The following is an 18,733-nucleotide window of genomic DNA, read 5'->3' as shown; positions in this document are numbered from 1 at the left end:
ACACAAGAGGAGGGTACAGATTTAAGAGGTTAGAGATATTTAAGGTGTTACCATGATCTTCTCATGTTTGAGCCTGCTGCCTGTTACCTTTGGCGACTTCGGTGTTGACCTTAAAGTCATCTGGGGTGAGGACGTAGTTGATCCACCATGTGAAACCCCTCTCCTGCTTCTCTATCCACCTCTCGTCGTAAAACATGTTCTTGGCAGCAAACGGCATCGGGTGTCTGGGTAGAGCTGAAAGAAAATAGTACAAAAACAAAAAACAAACAAATTAAAGATAAAAGCAAATCACAAAGCTCATTTCACAGTGTTTATGATTCTTCCAATGTTCACACACCTGTTTGTGCAGGCTTAATAAAGCTCAGCTTCGACTGTGCCACAGCGATTACTTTTGCTGTCTTCATAGAGGGAGCACCAGGTGCCTTTCGAGATGGAGCACCTGTGAACAACAGAAGGAACTGTTATTGACGCCATTATCCTCATCATCATCAGCTGCTCCCTTTATGAGTCGTAACAGGGTATCATCCTTCATTCACACACACGTATGTTCTATCACACTTCCACTGACTTTCACTCTTCTTCCTTCCCTCAACTAATCGCAGCAGATCGCCGAGTTAAAGTTCTTCCTGTTAAAGGGGAGTTTTTCCTTCCCACTGTCACCAAATCCTTGCTCATAGTGAGTCGTGTGATGGGTAAAGATAGTTGAAGAGACTCCTATCTGACCATACCTTTCAGCCACCCTGAAATTCCTACATGTCTTCATACATGTCTTGCACCACCCTCACATACTTCACTTTGACTCCTGACTCCCACATAAATGACCACAGTTCCACTCTTGGCACACAATCACATGAAGTATTTGGTTCTTTGCTGCAGTTAAACATATATTATGTTATATGTGTTATATTATGCCCTTTTCCAGCTCCATACTTTTATCTTTGGACTCACACAGATCAAAATAATCTGTGTTGGTCTTATGGCTGTGATGGAGTAGTGAATTTTCTTTAAGGAGGATGCTTATTGAATGAAGTGACTCAAAGCATCTCTGATAACCATAATAAGAAAAAGCTAAATGATTGACTGGCAACCTGTCAGCCTGGCATTCACCCTGTGACAGCAGGACTACGTCCATCCCCTGCAACCCTGAACTGGATAAGTGATTAAGATAGATGATAGCACTTCATGTCACTTTATAGGCTAAACACACTCTTTTCCAATCCTTTTAATTAAGCTGTTTTGTTTTTTCCCCACCAATGGTACATTTCCTACCAAAGTCAAGGAAAAGAGTTTTTAGCTCGTACAAATGACTTGTATGCAAGCTAACTTATTACTTAAAACTTTAGCCCTGAGTTGTACGAATATCCATTTTTGTAACAGTGCAGAAAGGATTATAAGCATTATTTAACCCGAATTTTTCAACATATTCCTGTATACCTTGTGAGACTGCTTTGGAGTGTGGTAGCTTAGCCTGGGCGGGAACTGCAGACTTCATAGTCCTTAGAGATGATGCGGTCACTGAGCGAACTGAGCCTACGGGGAGGGATAGAAATTGCATCAGACTTCAATAAATCCACAATATAAGGACATTAACCGTCAGCAGGTTATTCACCTTCAAACTGCCAATATTACAAACACGGCCTGAAAATAACACCCCGTGCTCCGAGTCCAGCACCAAAGTTTAAAATAACGATATCTTTTCCGTTCTTATTTTATTTTACAACCCTGTGACAGACTGAGAGAAACTCCAGCTTCCCATGATGGATGGCTAAATTTAATTTTTTCTGTCTGTCATTTAGCCCTTTGTTTAGGGAATGAAATCTTTTTAAAATCAACTGAACTGTCTCTGGTTTTGTAGCCAGTTTGCAAAACTGATGTGACAGATAAATATCAGCCAGTGACATCCACTAATAATCAGTCAGCAAGGACAACATCGGCTGATACCAACATCAACCGATACTGGCATGAGCCATATATCACTATCACCAGCAACCCTTTTATTGAAAGTGAAATAAATAAATAAATATGTGATACAAAAAGAAAACAAATGTGTTGAGCATAAGTAGCTTAAACAATTCAAAAGGAGCTGATTTAAAGTTTGTGGAGATATAGTCTAGATTTTTTTATTCCTCCTCTCTCTGAACATAATAGAGCTGTTAGTATAAAGCATATCTAAAACAGCAGACACACAAGCTACAGCCTCCAACTCAACAAAGACATGAACAACCTTCTTGAAGGAGGCTCACCTGATGTTCTCTGCCTTTGTGATGCACCTCTCCTCTCCTGGACTGATCGGGAGGGCTCGGTTTTCCCAGGAACTACCTTGCTCCTTTTTACCTGCTTGGTTTTCCTGTCATCTTCACTCTTCCCATCAGTTTTCAGAAATTCCTCACTCTTCCTCTTCTTGCTCTTCGCTACTACGTTAACGGGAAACAAGTCTTCCTGAACATGAGGAGGTGTAAAAACTGCTAGGGGCTGCTCGTACACTTTAGATTTTGACAAAAGGTCATGATGATGAGGAGAAGATGAGCTCACAGGTGTTGGAGAGGCGACGGTAAAAGCAACAGGAGCAAGGACTGAATGAGGTGGGGACGTTACTGAGAAAGAAAAGCGAGAAGGAGCCACAGGTGGAGGGGAGGAGACAGGGAAGGTGATGGGTGCAGGTGAGGCAGCGAGCCTCGGGCTGGTGCTGGAGAAGATAAACTCTGGGACCTGAGGTTTGTCATCACACGGGCTGATTCCTTTGTCCGAGTCGATGACAGGAAGGCTAGGACTTTCTGGACCTGACTCACACGGACAGCTGCCATCAGACAGCTCCAGCGTATTCTGCAGGAGCCTTCGTCGTGACTTCTTTATTTTCCTTCCACTTGAACCATTTGCCTCCACCGGTGCCTTACCCTTTGTCACTGTGGCAGAGGTGAAAGAACCTTTTTTTGTCCTTTCAGGAAGTTTATCAGCCTCCGAAACACACAGCTCTCTCACTTTCTCTGCTTTTTTGCTGACAAAGAAAGTAAGTCTGGGCTCGCTGGACTCTGACAGCTCAGGGCTACCAGATGACGCTTTGAGGACATCTGTGTCAGGTCGACAGCCGTGTTTTTCACTGTTAGATTCGAGCGAATCTGAAAAGTTACAGCTCGAATTATTATCTGGAGGGCTGGTGTTAACATCGATCAGATCAGAGTCGATGAGAAACAGGGCCTCTTTCAAAGACGGGAGGGGGCTTCTAGGTAACTCACTGTCAGCAGCAGCAGCTGCAGACTTTGCAGTAGCAGGGAGTGGGATTTCTGACTCAATCCAAGGCATGAGCTTCTTAAACCTCTCTGGCGTCCCAATTGGCGACAGCGTCCTGTTGAGGATTTTGGTAAGATCTTTGTTTTCAGGTTTTCCTGCAAGGACATCTGGGCTCGCGGACATGCTACCAGAGTCTACCACCTGTGCAGCCGGGACAAGCAAAACCAGCGGAGAGTTCCTATTAAGTTGTTGGACGTTCTCCTTTTCTGGCAAGACCAGAGACTGTTGCTCCTGGCTCAGATTTAAGGCTTTCTGCTTGTCTGATTTCAGGCAGCGATCCCCAGCGGGGCTGTGCTTGATTAGGGACCTCTCTATGGCACCTTTGCCCTCGTTAAGTGAAGCGAGCGGGCTGCGTGGCTTGTCTCGTTTGTACTGTGGATTTCGAGACACTTGGAAGGTTTTATTGGCAGCCATCTTGAGAGGGGGGTGCTCGACCTTCCTTCTGAGTGTTGTCATTTTTTCACCCTCTCTCTTGCTTTTGATTGTGTCCCATAAGGTCTTCTGAAAACACACACACACACATTTTCAATGATGTGTAAAGTTGCAGCCTACAAAACAAATCATATAAGCTAGGCCTCCAGTTAAGGCTATAACTGCCTCATAATAATCAGACTAAAGAGTCATATCAGTTATTACTGAAAGCACACATCACAACTGCACTGAACTCACCAAATATCACCAAAAGCCTTACTTTTGTATCTTACTGTTGGTACAAAAAAGGCAAGGCATTTTCTCATTTGAGGTCAAATGTGATATTCTTTACCTAAAATAGCTTAAAGTCATTCATTCACATACAGCCTAACTTAACCTCAAGTGAGACAGGCCAGTGGATGCAATGTATGTTAAAAAACACTGTTACAATAGGCAACATTAAAATTTAAAAAAAAAAAAAAAAAAAAGCTGAAGCCAGACACAACACAATGATGAACATCCTGATATAAATATATCTCAGTTTTCACTGAGTCTGTCATTACGTGCACATTACAATTTACAGATCAATGACCATATTTCATATCCAACAACTTGTCTTGATCTAAAAATGCTTTTGTTTTACTTTTCACATGGTTTCACTTCTGTTTAGTGACTGATGTGACCTCCGATGATTAACAGTGTATTTTGGAATAAATAATGTCTTCACTGCTGCTTTCTTACTTGGCAGCTGCTCATCAAGACATACTGCAAAGTGAAGGCGGAAAAAAAAACTTCAGCTATCTGAGAGTAACATTAGCTGTAAGAGCCTCCGTGTAAAGCTGTGGATGCTTACCTTTTTCCTTTTTGGTGCCTCTGCTCTCCCCAGCAGGACAGCCTGGTGTTTGAGGACACCACTGGCATTTAAGACGATTAGCTCTCTGATCCCACCTTCTTCGGTTGGCGTCCAGGTCACCACCAGAGTGAATGAGCCCCCAGGCTGGAAACAAGGACCGACTCTTATAAACAGAAATCTTTAAGAGTGTATTTAATGATATGAAAATCCCCGTGGATTTTGGAATCTGGTGTGTGAATGGGTACTCGTGTATTTTCTGTATAAGCTAAAACATACCTGGATTTTGAACGTGCTGCAGTCCACTGAAAAGCCTTTACTTGAGGGGATCTTATCAACAGAAACCTCCGCTGCAGCATACTCTGTAGGGTTCTCAATCCTCAGAACAGCCGACTTGGAGGTACCCAGCTTAACCGACCCAAAGGTTACGAAAGGAGCCTTTGAAAACTGGATCAAACTCAGGACAGGAACATCGTTCTCTTTGTCTGTGTAGTCTCTCCTTGTTGGACTGAAGTCCAAAAATCCTCTCTGTCCCGAATGTACGCCTTGTGCCATTTGTAATTAATAAAGTCAATCTTGTAGCTTATAAAATGAATTAGAAAAAAACAGCTTAGTTAACATTAATTACATGTTAACTGTTTCCAAATGGCCGTTTAGACCCAACACTTGTTAGCTAGCAAACGTTCACTCTCGCTTCCTTCGACAACACACTGACAGACAATCTAGTTTGAAATTCGGACGTCTTGTTTATTGAACCAATGATAAACGAGAGATAACGACCCCGTAACCAATGGGTAAAGAGAATGCATTGAATCCGTATGAATACACGACGGTTGACCAATCAGCAAGCGAATACGTTTTTAAAACGCCGTAGGCTACGCCCACACCACGAGGCACAGAAAATATGTCCACTCTACTACGTGAAGAAAGTAGAGCCATAAGCAAACAGACCGCAAACGTGTCTCTCACCGTTTTAGAAGTAACTTGCTGCTCGCTCAGCAAAGTCTGATAAAAACTGTAATTCGAATTTCTAAATGACTTTTCTGTTGGTCCCGTATTGGCCATAATTAATAGGATTTTAGTGTTTCACCACTATGCGAGCATAGGGGTTCTGTCAACGACTCGTGCTTCTCATCCCACGGATAGCTCGCCGTGATCGTATAGTGGTTAGTACTCTGCGTTGTGGCCGCAGCAACCCCGGTTCGAATCCGGGTCACGGCAAATTTTTCCCTGCAAAAAATATTATTTTAAAAAAAAGTAACACAAATCCTGTCGGATCAGACATATTTTAAGTTATTTCTGAACTAGGAAGTGAAAAAAACATAACTGAATTGTAATTGGAAACCAACTTTAACTAGCACTTTGGCTGTCGTCCTTAACACTTGTAAGATCTTTATTCGCTCTCTAAGATACGATAAGATAAGATAACCTTTATTACAAAACTAAATTTGTTTTGTCACAGAAGGAAGTGGACAGTGCAAAAGTTATGTAGCAAAAATTTGAATATAATAAGAATAAATACAGTACACAACTGTACAGAATAAAATCAAATACTATAGTGAAGAGTGCATACCCCAAAATATTCCCGTTTGTCTTTGTGACATATAAACTGGTTGTGGACTTCGGGAGGTCCAGAGAAGGTCCACTGCCGGTTCAGATAGAGGGGGAGGAGGTGGTCAACAAGTACAAGTACCTCGGGCTGTGGGTGGACAATAAACTGGACTGGTCTTGCAACACAGAGCACCTGTATAAAAAAGCCCAAAGCCGACTGTACTTCCTCAGGAGGCTGAGGTCTTTTAACATCTGCAGGAAGCTCCTGAGGATGTTTTACCAGTCGGTGGTTGCTGGAGTACTTTTCTATGCTGTGGTGTGCTGGGGGAGCAGCACAGCAAAGAGGGACTCATCCAGGCTGGAGAAACTGATCAGGAGGGCTAGCTCTGTGGTCGGCATGAAGCTGGACACTCTGGTGACAGTGGCAGAGAAAAGGACATTAAAGAAACTGATGGACATCATGGACAATGCTGGGCATCCTCTGCACACGGCCATTAACAACCAGAAGAGTCTGTTCAGTGACAGGTTGCTTCTCCCCAAGACAAGAACTAACAGACTTAAAAACTCCTTTGTCCCACACGCCATCAGACTGTTTAACTCCTCCCTGGAGGGGAGAGGGAGGGGAAACAGGAGGACAAAGGAGGGGGGAACAACTAAGCTGTAGTGCCTCTTCACCTCACTGTACAATACCTTGTGCAATACTTTTTGTAAATAGTCAACAGTGCAATAGACCTCAATACTTGAAATGTGCAATTCACTTGTATTTTTATTTTTATTCCTATTTATTCTATTTATCCCCTTTGTATATTTTATTTATATTTGTCTCTGTATTTATATATGTGTGTGTGTGTATATATATATAACATTCTGTAACTGTAACTTCTGTCGGTGCTGTGCTTTTTGGAAATCGAAATTCCCAGAGGAACCCACCAGAGGGATTAATAAAGTTCTATCTTATCTTATCTCTTATCTTAAACAAGCGTAAAAACAAAAATACTGAAATTACCAAAGAGTGACTAGGTTTCCAAAAATGCAGTAGTTCCCTATTGTGCCCAGCTGGGGGCAGCCTTTCTCATTATTTCAGCAACAGCTTGTCGATTTCCGTTCAAGTCATACAGTAAAGACACAAATACAGTCTTCTCGGCTGGGAATGAATTAAATCAGTTCATTACGCAGTGAATGAAACGTTTTCAGTTTTTTAAATAATAACTATAATGATAAGCAGAAACTCGATATTACACTTTTCAGCACATACACAGCAGACCCAGAATTCTAACTTAAATCTTAAAAATGATTGAAAAGGACCCCTATCAAGTATTGTTATATATGACATTACTGTAGATTGCCTTCACTGATGCATTTTAGTGATCTATGCATTTTATTTGGCATTTTTATGCCGAATGCCCTTCCTGACCCAGCTCTCCCTGAGTGGCTCAAGGCCCTCGCTGTAGCTATGTTCACTTATGCAGCAATCCAAAAGCAGCATTTTACTGTTGTAACTCATCCATATGATGTTAGTTTTGTCTACTTTGTGCATCAGAGGTGGGTTACAGTTGCAGACTGGCTTCCTTCAAGGGGAACCAAGACAAATTATATCTCAGTCTCTGATTTCCTCAGTTAGTCTGCTGACTTGATCTATGGAGCCCATCTTTTAGGGCCTTTGTGGCCTGAACATCTGGATAGCAGATAACGCATGAAAAAAGTGTGAGAGGATTGGGGGGGGGGGAATTATTGTCTGGAAATCTTGTTTGGGAACCACTGGGGAATAAAAGTTATCATCTCATAATCCATCAAATGAGCCACAGATATTTTCAATGTCAAATACCAATAGAAAAAATGCAACTGTAAAAATACAAGGGTGCATAAAATAGGAAATATCTTGCCACTCAGAAAATTGGAGCAGCTCCACCAACCCCAACTTAACAAACCAAGATGGTGATATTTCAAGTAAACATCAGTAAAACTGTAAAAGCTTCAATATGTACTGCCACTATTGAGCTTTTGTGACTCGCTAAATGAGCCAATCGCAGAGCATTAGGCTCTATCATTAGGATAGAAAGCCAAGCATTCAGTCTAGGACTCATGTCACTTCCAATTCCCAACTTCGGAGGCAAGTGGAAGGAATCATTACTGTGTGGCCAGAGTCAACCACATCCTCCTGGTATCTATCCCTTTAGAATTGTCTCTAACACCCACTGTCTTTTTTGTCTTTCATCTCTTTGTGGCTGTAAATGATTTCCCCTACAGAGTGCTTTTAAAGATATGCTAATGTAAATTCCATGCCTCAGTGAATGCAAAAGGCCTCCCCAGGAGGACTTGCTCCTTCACTTAAGACAGGCTGGAACAGAAGGATAGTCCGAACAGTAAAACACTCACATCTTTATATAAAATGTATAATTATTAATTATTTTTATTAGAAACCTTTTAAATAGAAACCCATGTGCAAAGAGCATGAAGTTTAAATATAGGCTCTGGTGATGAGCCTGGTTCTGTAGCTGGGCTTTGTAGTCAAATATGTTTGAGTTTTTGGTTGAGGAGGAGCATCCAGTGTGTTTAAAAGCAAAGATTAATGAGGTTTTTAAGAGCCATCAGAGTGCAACAGTCAAAGGCATACTTTTAGATGTTGCATTGGTTTACAAGTATAATTATACAAATCTTAAATTGGCATCTAGATAACAAATGCATTATACCACTGGCTTATAATTACTGAATCTTCAGGTCTAAAACACAAATACAGCGTATGATAGAGGTGGGAAATTCCTGGAATTAACTTTAACAGCTTACGTGCCGGTGATTTAATGAATATTATTATATAAGAATGCGCAATGTAACGAAAACTGAAGAAAAGGGTACCGTAGCACACGAGGAAATACACCTGCATGGCCTTTCAGCATATAGCAATACAGTCATTTTCTACAGCTGACACAGCTGTAACTAACTGTAGACCTAAATTTAGTGTCAACTGGGAGAATTTTCAAATAGCCATACTACCAAATACCCCACAGTCCACTTTTTGTTTTTGATCCTCCACCCTCTTCCGTTAGAGGCTGGTCACGTGACCAGAACGTCCATCCAATCCGGTGGCAGAAGCACAGGGCTCGTAATTTTGAACAGATGGGGAGCTGCCAGGCTGTGGAGAGTTTCTCCGTAACTAAACTAAAGGTTGTAGCGAGAAATGCGTAAATATTTCTTCGAGTGATGGATAGTATCCGTCGCTACAGCGAATGAAGGAAACCCTTAGCGCTGCCCTTCCGTGATAAATATGAGTTCTCATGTTATCAGCCCTGGACCGTACCGAGCCACGAAATTGGTAAGTTAAAGTTCACGAGCTAGCTAATACCTAGCTACCCAGTGTAAGATCGTCATCAACGGAAGCGCTAAACTGAGCTGCAGCTGCTTTTAAACACACGCGTTTTGCCGGCTTCTCTAAAAGCAATACTGCAAGAAATTCACAGTAAAGTATCCTCTCTGTGTTTCAGCGTTGCAAAATTGTGGCTCTCTCTGATTTAATATCATCTTCATGACTTTGTTTCAGCAACAAACGTCACCTGTAATCCAGCTAACGAGACCGATTAGTTTACATGGCGTTTGAAAACTGGACCTCAAAGTACGAATTTTCATTAACGACACTGATGTGATTTTAATCCAATATATGCGGTGATGTCTTTTAAATATATATGTCAACAACCTTTGTTCAGTGAGCTATAGACACTCACATATTTGAGTTTCTAATAAAAGAAATTCACTGGGATGGTGGAATTGGAATATTTAGAGCAATTCTGTTTACAAATATTAGTTCATTCATTAAGATCAATCCTTATCCTAAACCAATAATGTTTGCAATTAACGTCCCATGGCTGCTCGATTACTCTGTTATTGTATAAGTGTAACAGATGCGCAGGTGTCATAGGGCTGACAAATATGGTTCTTAAAGAAACTGTGTTTATATGTTTTTAAAAAAGAAAATTCACGATCGCTCGTAATCGGAAGGTTGCCGGTTCGAGTTCCGTCTTGGACAGTCTCGGTCGTTGTATCCTTGGGAAAGACACTAAACCCGTTGTCTACTGGTGGTGGTCAGAGGGCCCGGTGGCGCCAGTGTCCGGCAGCCTCGCCTCTGTCAGTGCGCCCCAGGGTGGCTGTGGCTACAATGTAGCTTACCATCACCAGTGTGTGAATGGGTGGATGACTGAATGTGTAAAGCGCTTTGGGGTCCTTACGGACTAGTAAAGCGCTATACAAATACAGACCATTTAACATTCACCTTTAATGGTGGACCTAAAGGATAGATCACCTGTCAATCCGGTTGCTGTCAAACCTCCAGTCCATCAGTGCAGGAATTTATTTCACAACTTAAGTGACTTCTGCAGGTCATTGGTCTTGTGATTCCTGAATCTGCAATATGCCTGCAGAAACCAAAATAGTTTGTTTTAAAGTAAAACTGGTCTTAACGCTGCACATGCTTTTTGAATTTTGTGCATAATGAGCTACCAGTTGATGAAATGTGTACCAACGCTTGGCTATATCTGCCAGCATCTGAATCAGCAGATCCTGTGCTGGCTTAATTACAGCTTAGCGATCTTCTCTATAGTAGAAGCGTCCTGTCTTACCCACTGTTACTTCTCACGGTCAATTGTCATTATATTGTTGTGCACTTTTATCAGCTTTCCAATGGAGCAATTCTGTACCGTATGACACATTGTTATCTTGTTTCCTTGCTTGAACTGTGCGTGTCCTGTTTCAGTGGAATGAGGTGACACGTTTGTTTCGGGCTGGCATGCCCCTCAGGAAACATCGCCAGAACTTCAGGCACTATGCTTCCTGTTTCACTGCTTCTGCTGCTGTTGATTGGCTGCACCAGCTGCTCTGTAACAACAGCAACTTTGGCCCCGACGTTACCAGGCAACAGACAGTTCAGCTTCTAAAGAAGTTTCTGAAGAACCATGTGATTGAAGATGTAAAGGGACGCTGGGGAACAGAGGACCTGGAGGACAACAATGTGCTGTACAGGTAATCTGTTGGCAGAAATGTGCTTTTGGGGATTATTTAACAAAACGGGGCTTAATATGTTGATTGTGCTCCACACAGCATCAAGCAGTCTGGTTTTTTTTTTGGTTTTGTTTTCTTTGTCCACAGGTTTCCTTCCACTTCTCCTCTGAAACCCATCCCCTGTTTAGCTCCAGCCTCAGAGTCCAGATCCATAAAAAAGAGACCTTCATTCAAGGACAAAGAAGGTTTCTTCAGGTTTAGAAGCACAAGAAGGCAGGAGAAAGAAACCCAGGTGAGTTAGATTTATCACTGTTTCAATTTAAAACAATAATATGTTGCATTTGAGAGAAAAACAAGTTCATAGATGCAGTTTTGCACTAATAGAAAAAAAATAAGATTCACTCTGTGATGTTGGTCCTTGTTCCGTACATGTGTTTCAGGAAAATGTGGATCCTGCACTCCGAATACAGCAGGAAGGCGACAATCAGCCAGAAGAAGAGCAGCAGAAACAGAGACGAGAGCTGACAGTGGAGGATGAACAGGAGATCTGGAGAGACATCACGCTGACCCAGTATAAACACACAAATCTAACCCCCCAAAAAACCATTCTGTGCAAAAAAAAATTAAAAAAAAATGAGAAAGACTTCCATGTATATCTAAAACTTGTGTATGTGTTTCAGTCTTCAGAGGATTCTGGATGTTCCATCTCTTGACGAGGTTTTAGACCATCGTTATGTGAATCCACAGAACATCATCCACAATATGACCAAAGTCAACAAACACGGAGTGGTCACACTGGACGACAAGACCAGTAGGTTCACACACCAGTATAAAGGAAAAAAATGTACAGGATAGTTTATGTATAAAGACCTCATCTTTGAAAAAATACTTTTTACCATAAGGATGTGCTTTGAACCACATACTAAAGTCCTAGAAGTGCCATTCTCCAGTGTAAAAGGCCAAAACAACATAATACATTTTTTTTTTCTTCAGGTAAAAGTATCTGTGAAAATGTGGTGTTTCTGGGCAATTTTGAACCAAAAAGTCTGGACATAATTTAATCCAGAGGTCTCGAACTTAAATGAGTTTGACTCATTATACTGTAAACCAACAAAGAGTCTAACATTAGAACTGCCTCCATAGATGACCTTCCAGACTGGGTTCTGTCTGCCATGAGGAGCCTGGCCAATTGTGAGTAGCTGCAACTATGTCCTGCATTAACAGTTTTAAAAGGAAAAAGCTTTTTTTTTTTTATTATTATTATTTTTTTAATAGATTTTTTTATGTGGTTTAATGGATCTATTTACTGAAGATATTATTCAGTGTTGTTACAGTTGCAGTAACATGGTGTTTATTTCCAGGGCCAAAGTACAACGGCACACAACAATCCTATCCTGGCTTTGAAAGAGATGTCTTCAAAACAGTGTCCGATTACTTCTACAGCCTCCCACAGCCACTGCTCACATATGAACTGTATGAGCTGTTTATCAATGTTCTAGGTGGGTTTGCTGCTTCCTGTTAATCTTTTAGGCCTTGCAGAATCTACATGTTGGTGTTGTGTTAGGATCAAATTCGGCTGCAGGTCTTTTCTGACATGTTGTCTCCAATGTGAGTTGAGTGTTTGAGCTCTAACAGTGCTTTGTGACCCCCTAACAGAAGTTTTGGTTGTTTGTGGAATCCTAACTGTGATGTGAGCTGCTGCACTTTTTGTTTTTGTTGTGGCTGATCAGCTGTATGAACAGTAATGGTTTGAACTAACTAAACCTTCTCCTTCCCCTTTGCTGTCTGCTTGCACTGACACCCTGCCTGCCCCCTTGGCTTTCTCTGCCCCCCTTCTCCATGTCTTCATTCACTTTCAGTGTTCTGCGGCTACGTTGCAGCGCCTTCTATGTGCCAGCATTTGAAGCGCAAGAAATCAGACCTTCCTGCAGTCCCCCCTCCAGCCAAGTCGTCTTTTCGCTCCACGGAGTGTCTCCTCCTGTCGCTGCTCAGACAGGGGACATGCGACGAGACAGAATCCCCCATGAGGGAGGTAATTGGTGGGAAACTTCAGTCCCGGCTGGCAGCACTGAAAGGAGGCGGCGGTGCCGATGACGGCCCATTAGGAGGCAGCTGCATCAGCCTCAGTACAGTTGTTCCCACAAGACCTCAAACAAGGAGTTGCTCCCTGGAAACAATCCTGGATGACTCTGCCCCTCTTACTAGACAACAGCTGTTTCAGTCCAGTGACAGCCTGGCATCCTTTGCCTATAGCAGCAGGAGCCAGGACGACAGCTCTTCCATCACAACACCTCACACTCGTTCATTCGGGACATCTGTGTCCAAACCAGCACCCATTACTTCTGAAAACGCTCCAGGAGTTACAGCCAGAAACAGGCTGTCTGTCATACCCTTGGCTGGACTGTCAGCTTCACACAGGTCTCGTTCCTTACGGCCTCACAGCTTCAGCAGCTGCCTGGACATCGTCATAGAGACCAGGGAGGAAGATGTCAAAGAGCTTAAGTGGCAGGGTCGAGCAGCAAGCTGCCTCAGTGTAAACTCTCCTTCCAGTCAGTGTCAGGCTTCCTCAGCTTCACATCCTCCATCACTATCTTCCTGTCATCCCTTCTCTTCCTCCTTTCGTCCTTTCCCTTCTTCTTTCTCATCTGCTGCAACCAAAGCACAAGGGTCTAATGCTGCTACAGGACCCAGACCGGCCTCCAGCACCTCTAACCTTTGGACGCTTCCTGCACCTGCTGCTGTTCGCCGCTGCCTCAGCTCTCTGGAAGTGTCCCACCTGTCACAACCTGTTTCACTGCTCAAAGCGCCTGTGTCTGTGTCCGCCGGCAACTCCCAACCCCCCAAAAACCAAAATGAGCACAGTAAGACCCTCTCACCTCTACCTGTCTCTGTGTCTATGTCTAATCAAATTAACCTCATCTAACATCTCACCCCTACTAGCTCCAGTTTGTTCCCTCACTCAAAGCAGGAAGGCCAGTTCCAGAAAATGGCCTCTGTTTTTGTATTCAGCAGTTGACCTTTAACATTTAACAACAGGAAAAAGGCAAAAGTCTGTTTCACAGATCATGTAGCTGCAGCACAGTTTAGCCAGATAAATAGTGCTTGTTTTCTCATACAGACCCCCAGATTTCATTAAAATCTATAGAAACAGTCTAAAAGGAAGATGGCATAGGAGTCCTTCATTCCTGGATGACAGTCGTGCTGCAGTGTCATGTTCACAAGCTTTACCTGCCTCAATTCACACCATAGCTGTAGTCGATTCATTTTCTCATTCATCCATTCATTGTGTAGTCTAGCAAGTGTGACGTAGCAATGGATGAATGTGGTGCTGAAGTGTGGTTCTTCAGTTTGACTGAAAACACTTACTTGCGTGTGCGTGACTTTCTAACGGTGTTCCTGTATGTAGGCGTTCTCCAGCCTCAGTGTGAACGTGTAGCCATCGAGGCCCTGCAGCTCTGCACCCTCCTCCTTCCACCCGCCTCCCGCAGGAAGTTGCAGCTGCTCATGAGGATGGCGTCACGCATCAGCCAGAATGTAGACATGCCTCTCCTCCACCCTGCTATCGGCACCCGGACATTGGTAAGGAGCTAGCAAATATTTTTTGTTCCTGTCTAATACTCTGAACATTCCCTAAAGAAGTGTGAGCACAGACATGTATGTCATGTTCTTTTATCATGATGTCCCTGTTTGTTTACCTTTTATTCACTTGTGTATCTGGATGTTTGTCGTGGATTTCAGATGGTTCACACATTTTCAGGCTGTGTCCTGGGCAGTGCTGAAGAGTGTGATTTGGATGAGCTGTTAGCAACCAGGCTGGTGTCATTTTTAATGGATCATCAGCAAAGCATCCTCTCAGTCCCAGAGTACCTGCTTGGTGCCATCAGTGACCATATACAGTACCTACGAACATCACAGGTATACCTTCAAACTGTAAACCACAACCAACTAATTCTTAAAGAAGCAGAGTAAGTGATACCCTGCATGTCTGTTCAAATACAACTGCAGAAGCAAGCTGATAGCTGTGAATGCTCAAAAGACACCTTTTCATGCTGCTGGAGGAACCTGCCAGCTTCATTGGGAGCTTTAAAATCTGTTAACATGTTGATTTCTTCATGTTTGTGCTGTCCTGATTTCAGGTCCCAATTGACTCTGTTTCAAAGACTGACAAAAGCGATCCGGTTTGCCCTCCATTGCCGGTCTACACGTTCTGCCATCAGATCAGTGGCGCTGAGTTTGAACAGCAAAAACTGGAGTCTTCTCAGAAGGCCATGGAGGAGCTGCTAGAGATCCTGGTGACAGATCAAAACATCAGTGAGAAGGACAGACGCAAGAAACTGAAACAGGTAACGGTCTACTGAAAGTCCAGGCGATGCCTCAAGTCTGGTTCTGTTTGCACACAGATGCAAAGTGAATAAAGAAGTGTCCCTCTTCCTGTCTTGATTTGTAACCCTAGTACTTGACCAATGAGTTTCTCATCAAGTTTCAAATTTCCTTCAGTATGGCGTGATGTTTTAAACTGTAACAGTGGTAGCTAACATGCCAAACCCCATGGTTTTAAACAGTCTCCCACTTACTTATGGGAGAGGTAACAGTGGCTGTCTTTGATACACACTCACACATATTTGGTTTTGAGTCAATTTGCAGTGTTTTCAACTTGAAAGCTATTTTCAGTAGCCTTCAGATTCCTGACGTTCACACAAGGATATAACAAGTCACTTCATATCCTCAAAAATGCTGGAAATCTGCAGACTCAGCAAAGTGTAATTTTCTTATTGTTGTCCTAAGTTTCAGAAGCAGTACCCAGACATCTACAGGCAACGATTCCCCTCCCCAGACCGAGAGAGCAAGACTGACAACAAACCAAAGATTAAACCTCCACTCCTCAACATCAAGAAGACCAAAGCTTTCAGCATCAGGAACTGAACGACTGCAGGAGGCGCGCTCTCGCCGCTTACGTCGTGATCGCTGCACTGATATCACACTCCTGGCAGGACAATTGAGAAGTCGTTTTTCCCATGGCAGCCAAAAGCAGTGTGTTACATTGGAAATGCTGTTTTTACTGTTGTGTTTATTGTAAGTAAATGTAGACTGGATGATTTTAACAGGAGTTGATTTGTGTATTCATGTGTTGTGTATATTTGTATTGAGTTTTGTGTGCTGACTTAGATGAAGGCTTGTGACCGTAGCTCTACAGAGTCGCTCATACCATTTACATGTTTTATGAAGAAAGGTACTTTACCTGTTGTCCCCTCACTTTTCTTTTCTATTTGTATCGTGCGTGCGTGCGTGCGTGCGTGCGTGCGCGTCACTTCAAGTAAGAAGCAAGCTCCAAAAGGCAATTGGGAGAAAAATATGCAATTCTAAGATCACTGGTCAATATGGGAGCAATTAGATTTCTTAATTTATATGAATGTCGACAGCAGGAGGGAGTGCTAGTTGTTGTTTGTTTTTTGTTATGTTGATGTTTTTTTGAAGTTTCAATATTTTCTATCATAGATGCTTAAGTTTTATTTGAAACTATTTGTCAGGCCTGATGTTGAGCATTTTCTCTTTCTTTGCCCTCATCTTATTTTTCCCTCTGTCAAGTATGGAGTTTTTAAAACTCTTTTTGAAATCTTAGTTTTATTTCTTGGTGATCTTTTTTCAGGATGCCAGCTTTTTCATATCTAGCTCAGTTATTTAAATCGCGTTAATCTTTCCAGTTTCTTTTTACTTCTTGAGCTTGTGTGTCTCATCCCTGCTTTGTTTAGTGGATTGTTTGCACTTGGAGCTAGGCCAGCATGCTTATGTCAATCACCAGTGTGGTCATTTATACATATTTAAGGCTTATTAGACTTCCCAAACCAAGTTTTTCCATCAGACACCTGATATGCCCTTGGTATGGGTAGTGCCTTGTGAGAGCTTGACCTGAATGCGCATCCATTCATTTCAGTGCTGCATGCTGACAGGTATTTGGTAAACTGAGGGGAATTACACAACTCATGTCAAGTGTCTGAAGAAATCTTAATATTCAAATGGTGTCAAACGCTCTTTTATTTATCTTAAGCTACATGAAGTATTACTTCTACCCTGGTATGTTTGTGTTTACCTCAGATCAGATGGTGCATGCATGTTTAACCGCACACGCACTCATCATTGGTGTTCTACAACTGTTCCTCTACATTGTTTACTATGCAAAGTCCTGGGAAATAAATTGTTTTTAGCTGTTCAGTGTTTCAGTGGTGTTTGTATTGAAGTGACAGCTTTATTTAGAACATTATTATTATTTCTGGTGTTGAACATCTACCTGGCAGGATTTTTTTCCCTTTGATATTAAATTGATGTTTGTGTTGGAGAGATTTTTGCACTGATTTTAAATTATAATCGAGCAACCCCTAAATGCATTTTGTATCCTGGAGACTGTTTAAACCTAAAAGCAGCTTCACAGTTTTATATTAGCGGGCAGTACCATGTGACTTCTTGTTTCTAAAAAAACAGCATCCATTTATTCCAGTGTTTCATGCTGACAGGTGTACGCTGGGGTGAATTACACAACCTGTCTCAAGTATCTGAAAAAATCTCAACAAATTCAACTCCCAAGTGTCAAACTCTCCTTTTTTATTTATCTTAAGCTGCATGAAGTATTACTTCTCCCCTGATATGTTTGAGCTTACCTCAGATCAGATGGCGTGTGCATGTTTAACCACACATGCATTCATCATCGGTGTTTTGTACCTACATTGTTTCCATTGCAAAGTCCTGGGAATAAACTTGTGTAGCTGTCCAGTATTTCAGTAGTGTTTGTACTGACAGGACAGCAATAAAGGTACACGATTACATCTGCCTGGCCACCAGTTAGGTAATATTACCTACTTCTTTTTACGTTACTCTGATGCTCCTGGTGGGAAGATTATAATAGAGAATCACTTAGATGCATTTAATATCCTGAATATTCCTTAAACCTAAAAGCTGCTTCACAAAGCAGCAGGCAGAACAAACACGGGCAGCCAGGCCGCTGCTAAAGAAGCTCGTTCAGTGTGCCCGAAGTTTCTCAACTTTTTGTTACTTGTTAGAAGTAACTATAATCTGAGTGTAGCCAGTCAGAATTAAACCACAAAGTTTATTATTTGCAAATGTGTAAACTGGCGGGCTTCATGATTTCATATTTTTATTGTCCTCTATTACCTCCGTGATCTTTCTTGTGATCCAATATTTACACGATACTTCTTCCATGGCATCATAATAACAACCATATTATTATGCCATGGAAGAAGTATCATGTATCTAAAAGATGGACACAGTATGATTTCCGATTAATTTCTGGATTCTGCCTTAAAAACGTAGGTTATAGCATTTTGGCTGCTGTCTTGTTGGATTTTGTGATCCAGAAGCAGAGATATTTAGATGTGACAATAAGTTGCTAAATGCCTGATAATTTGTGCCAACAGATTATTAAAATACTAGAATTAAATTCACTAAATCTGAATCACAAAATAAATGGTTGTTTTGTGTCTTAATGTTTGTCAGATTATGCAACTGAACGCGCTCCAGTAGACAGCAACACTACGATCGCAGTCAAGACCCAAAAGTCTTGTCTAGATAGCTATCAGCTTTTAGGAAACAAACAAAGAAACACTTTGATACGGTTCCTTGACTTACCCACCTTCA

The 18,733-nt window shown here is 42.1% G+C and overlaps 2 protein-coding genes and 1 non-coding gene across 4 annotated transcripts in view; 2 read left to right on the top strand and 1 right to left on the bottom strand.

Annotated features, from left to right (window-relative positions):
• aspm (assembly factor for spindle microtubules) overlaps window positions 1–5,275 on the bottom strand; it is a 28,946-nt gene extending 23,671 nt beyond the window's left edge. The window contains exons 1-6 of the mRNA XM_024799933.2: window positions 4,829–5,275; window positions 4,553–4,696; window positions 2,244–3,789; window positions 1,435–1,530; window positions 338–439; window positions 88–234 (exon numbers count right to left, since the gene is read on the bottom strand). Coding sequence (XP_024655701.2) covers window positions 88–234; window positions 338–439; window positions 1,435–1,530; window positions 2,244–3,789; window positions 4,553–4,696; window positions 4,829–5,104 — 2,311 coding nt within the window. The 5' untranslated portion in view covers window positions 5,105–5,275. The remainder of the gene's footprint in view (window positions 1–87; window positions 235–337; window positions 440–1,434; window positions 1,531–2,243; window positions 3,790–4,552; window positions 4,697–4,828) is intronic.
• Window positions 5,276–5,698: 423 nt separating this feature from the next.
• On the top strand, window positions 5,699–5,770 carry trnah-gug (transfer RNA histidin (anticodon GUG)). The gene has a single exon. It is a non-coding gene; the product is annotated as a tRNA-His (tRNA).
• A 3,416-nt stretch (window positions 5,771–9,186) lies between these two features.
• Window positions 9,187–17,294, top strand: depdc1a (DEP domain containing 1a). 2 transcript variants are annotated; one of them, XM_004562049.6, is made up of 12 exons: window positions 9,187–9,410; window positions 10,842–11,107; window positions 11,234–11,378; window positions 11,527–11,657; window positions 11,767–11,897; window positions 12,230–12,277; window positions 12,448–12,585; window positions 12,946–13,947; window positions 14,493–14,665; window positions 14,825–15,001; window positions 15,223–15,429; window positions 15,872–17,294. In XM_004562049.6, the coding sequence occupies exons 1-12, from the start codon at window positions 9,363–9,365 to the stop codon at window positions 16,007–16,009; spliced, it is 2,604 nt and encodes an 867-aa protein (XP_004562106.3). In that variant the 5' UTR covers window positions 9,187–9,362; the 3' UTR covers window positions 16,010–17,294. The 2 variants fall into 2 exon arrangements, with proteins under 2 accessions (XP_004562106.3, XP_012777560.3); XM_012922106.4 differs by lacking the exon at window positions 12,946–13,947.
• Window positions 17,295–18,733: the final 1,439 nt, after the last annotated feature.

Source organism: Maylandia zebra, linkage group LG17 (assembly GCF_041146795.1).
Source record: "Maylandia zebra isolate NMK-2024a linkage group LG17, Mzebra_GT3a, whole genome shotgun sequence".
Lineage (NCBI taxonomy): Eukaryota > Metazoa > Chordata > Actinopteri > Cichliformes > Cichlidae > Maylandia > Maylandia zebra.
The sequence above is the reverse complement of the archived record's forward strand: the minus strand, read 5'-3'. Positions and strand labels throughout refer to the sequence as shown.

What these genes read in the sequence shown, in the direction of transcription:
- depdc1a (XM_004562049.6), top strand. Translation starts at nt 9,363, where the DNA reads ATGAGTTCTCATGTTATCAGCCCTGGACCGTACCGAGCCACGAAATTG. An exon ending in GACAACAATGTGCTGTACAG is followed by an intron (nt 11,108 to 11,233) that starts GTAATCTGTTGG and finishes CTTTGTCCACAG; the next exon opens with GTTTCCTTCCACTTCTCCTC. An exon ending in CACACTGGACGACAAGACCA is followed by an intron (nt 11,898 to 12,229) that starts GTAGGTTCACAC and finishes CTGCCTCCATAG; the next exon opens with ATGACCTTCCAGACTGGGTT.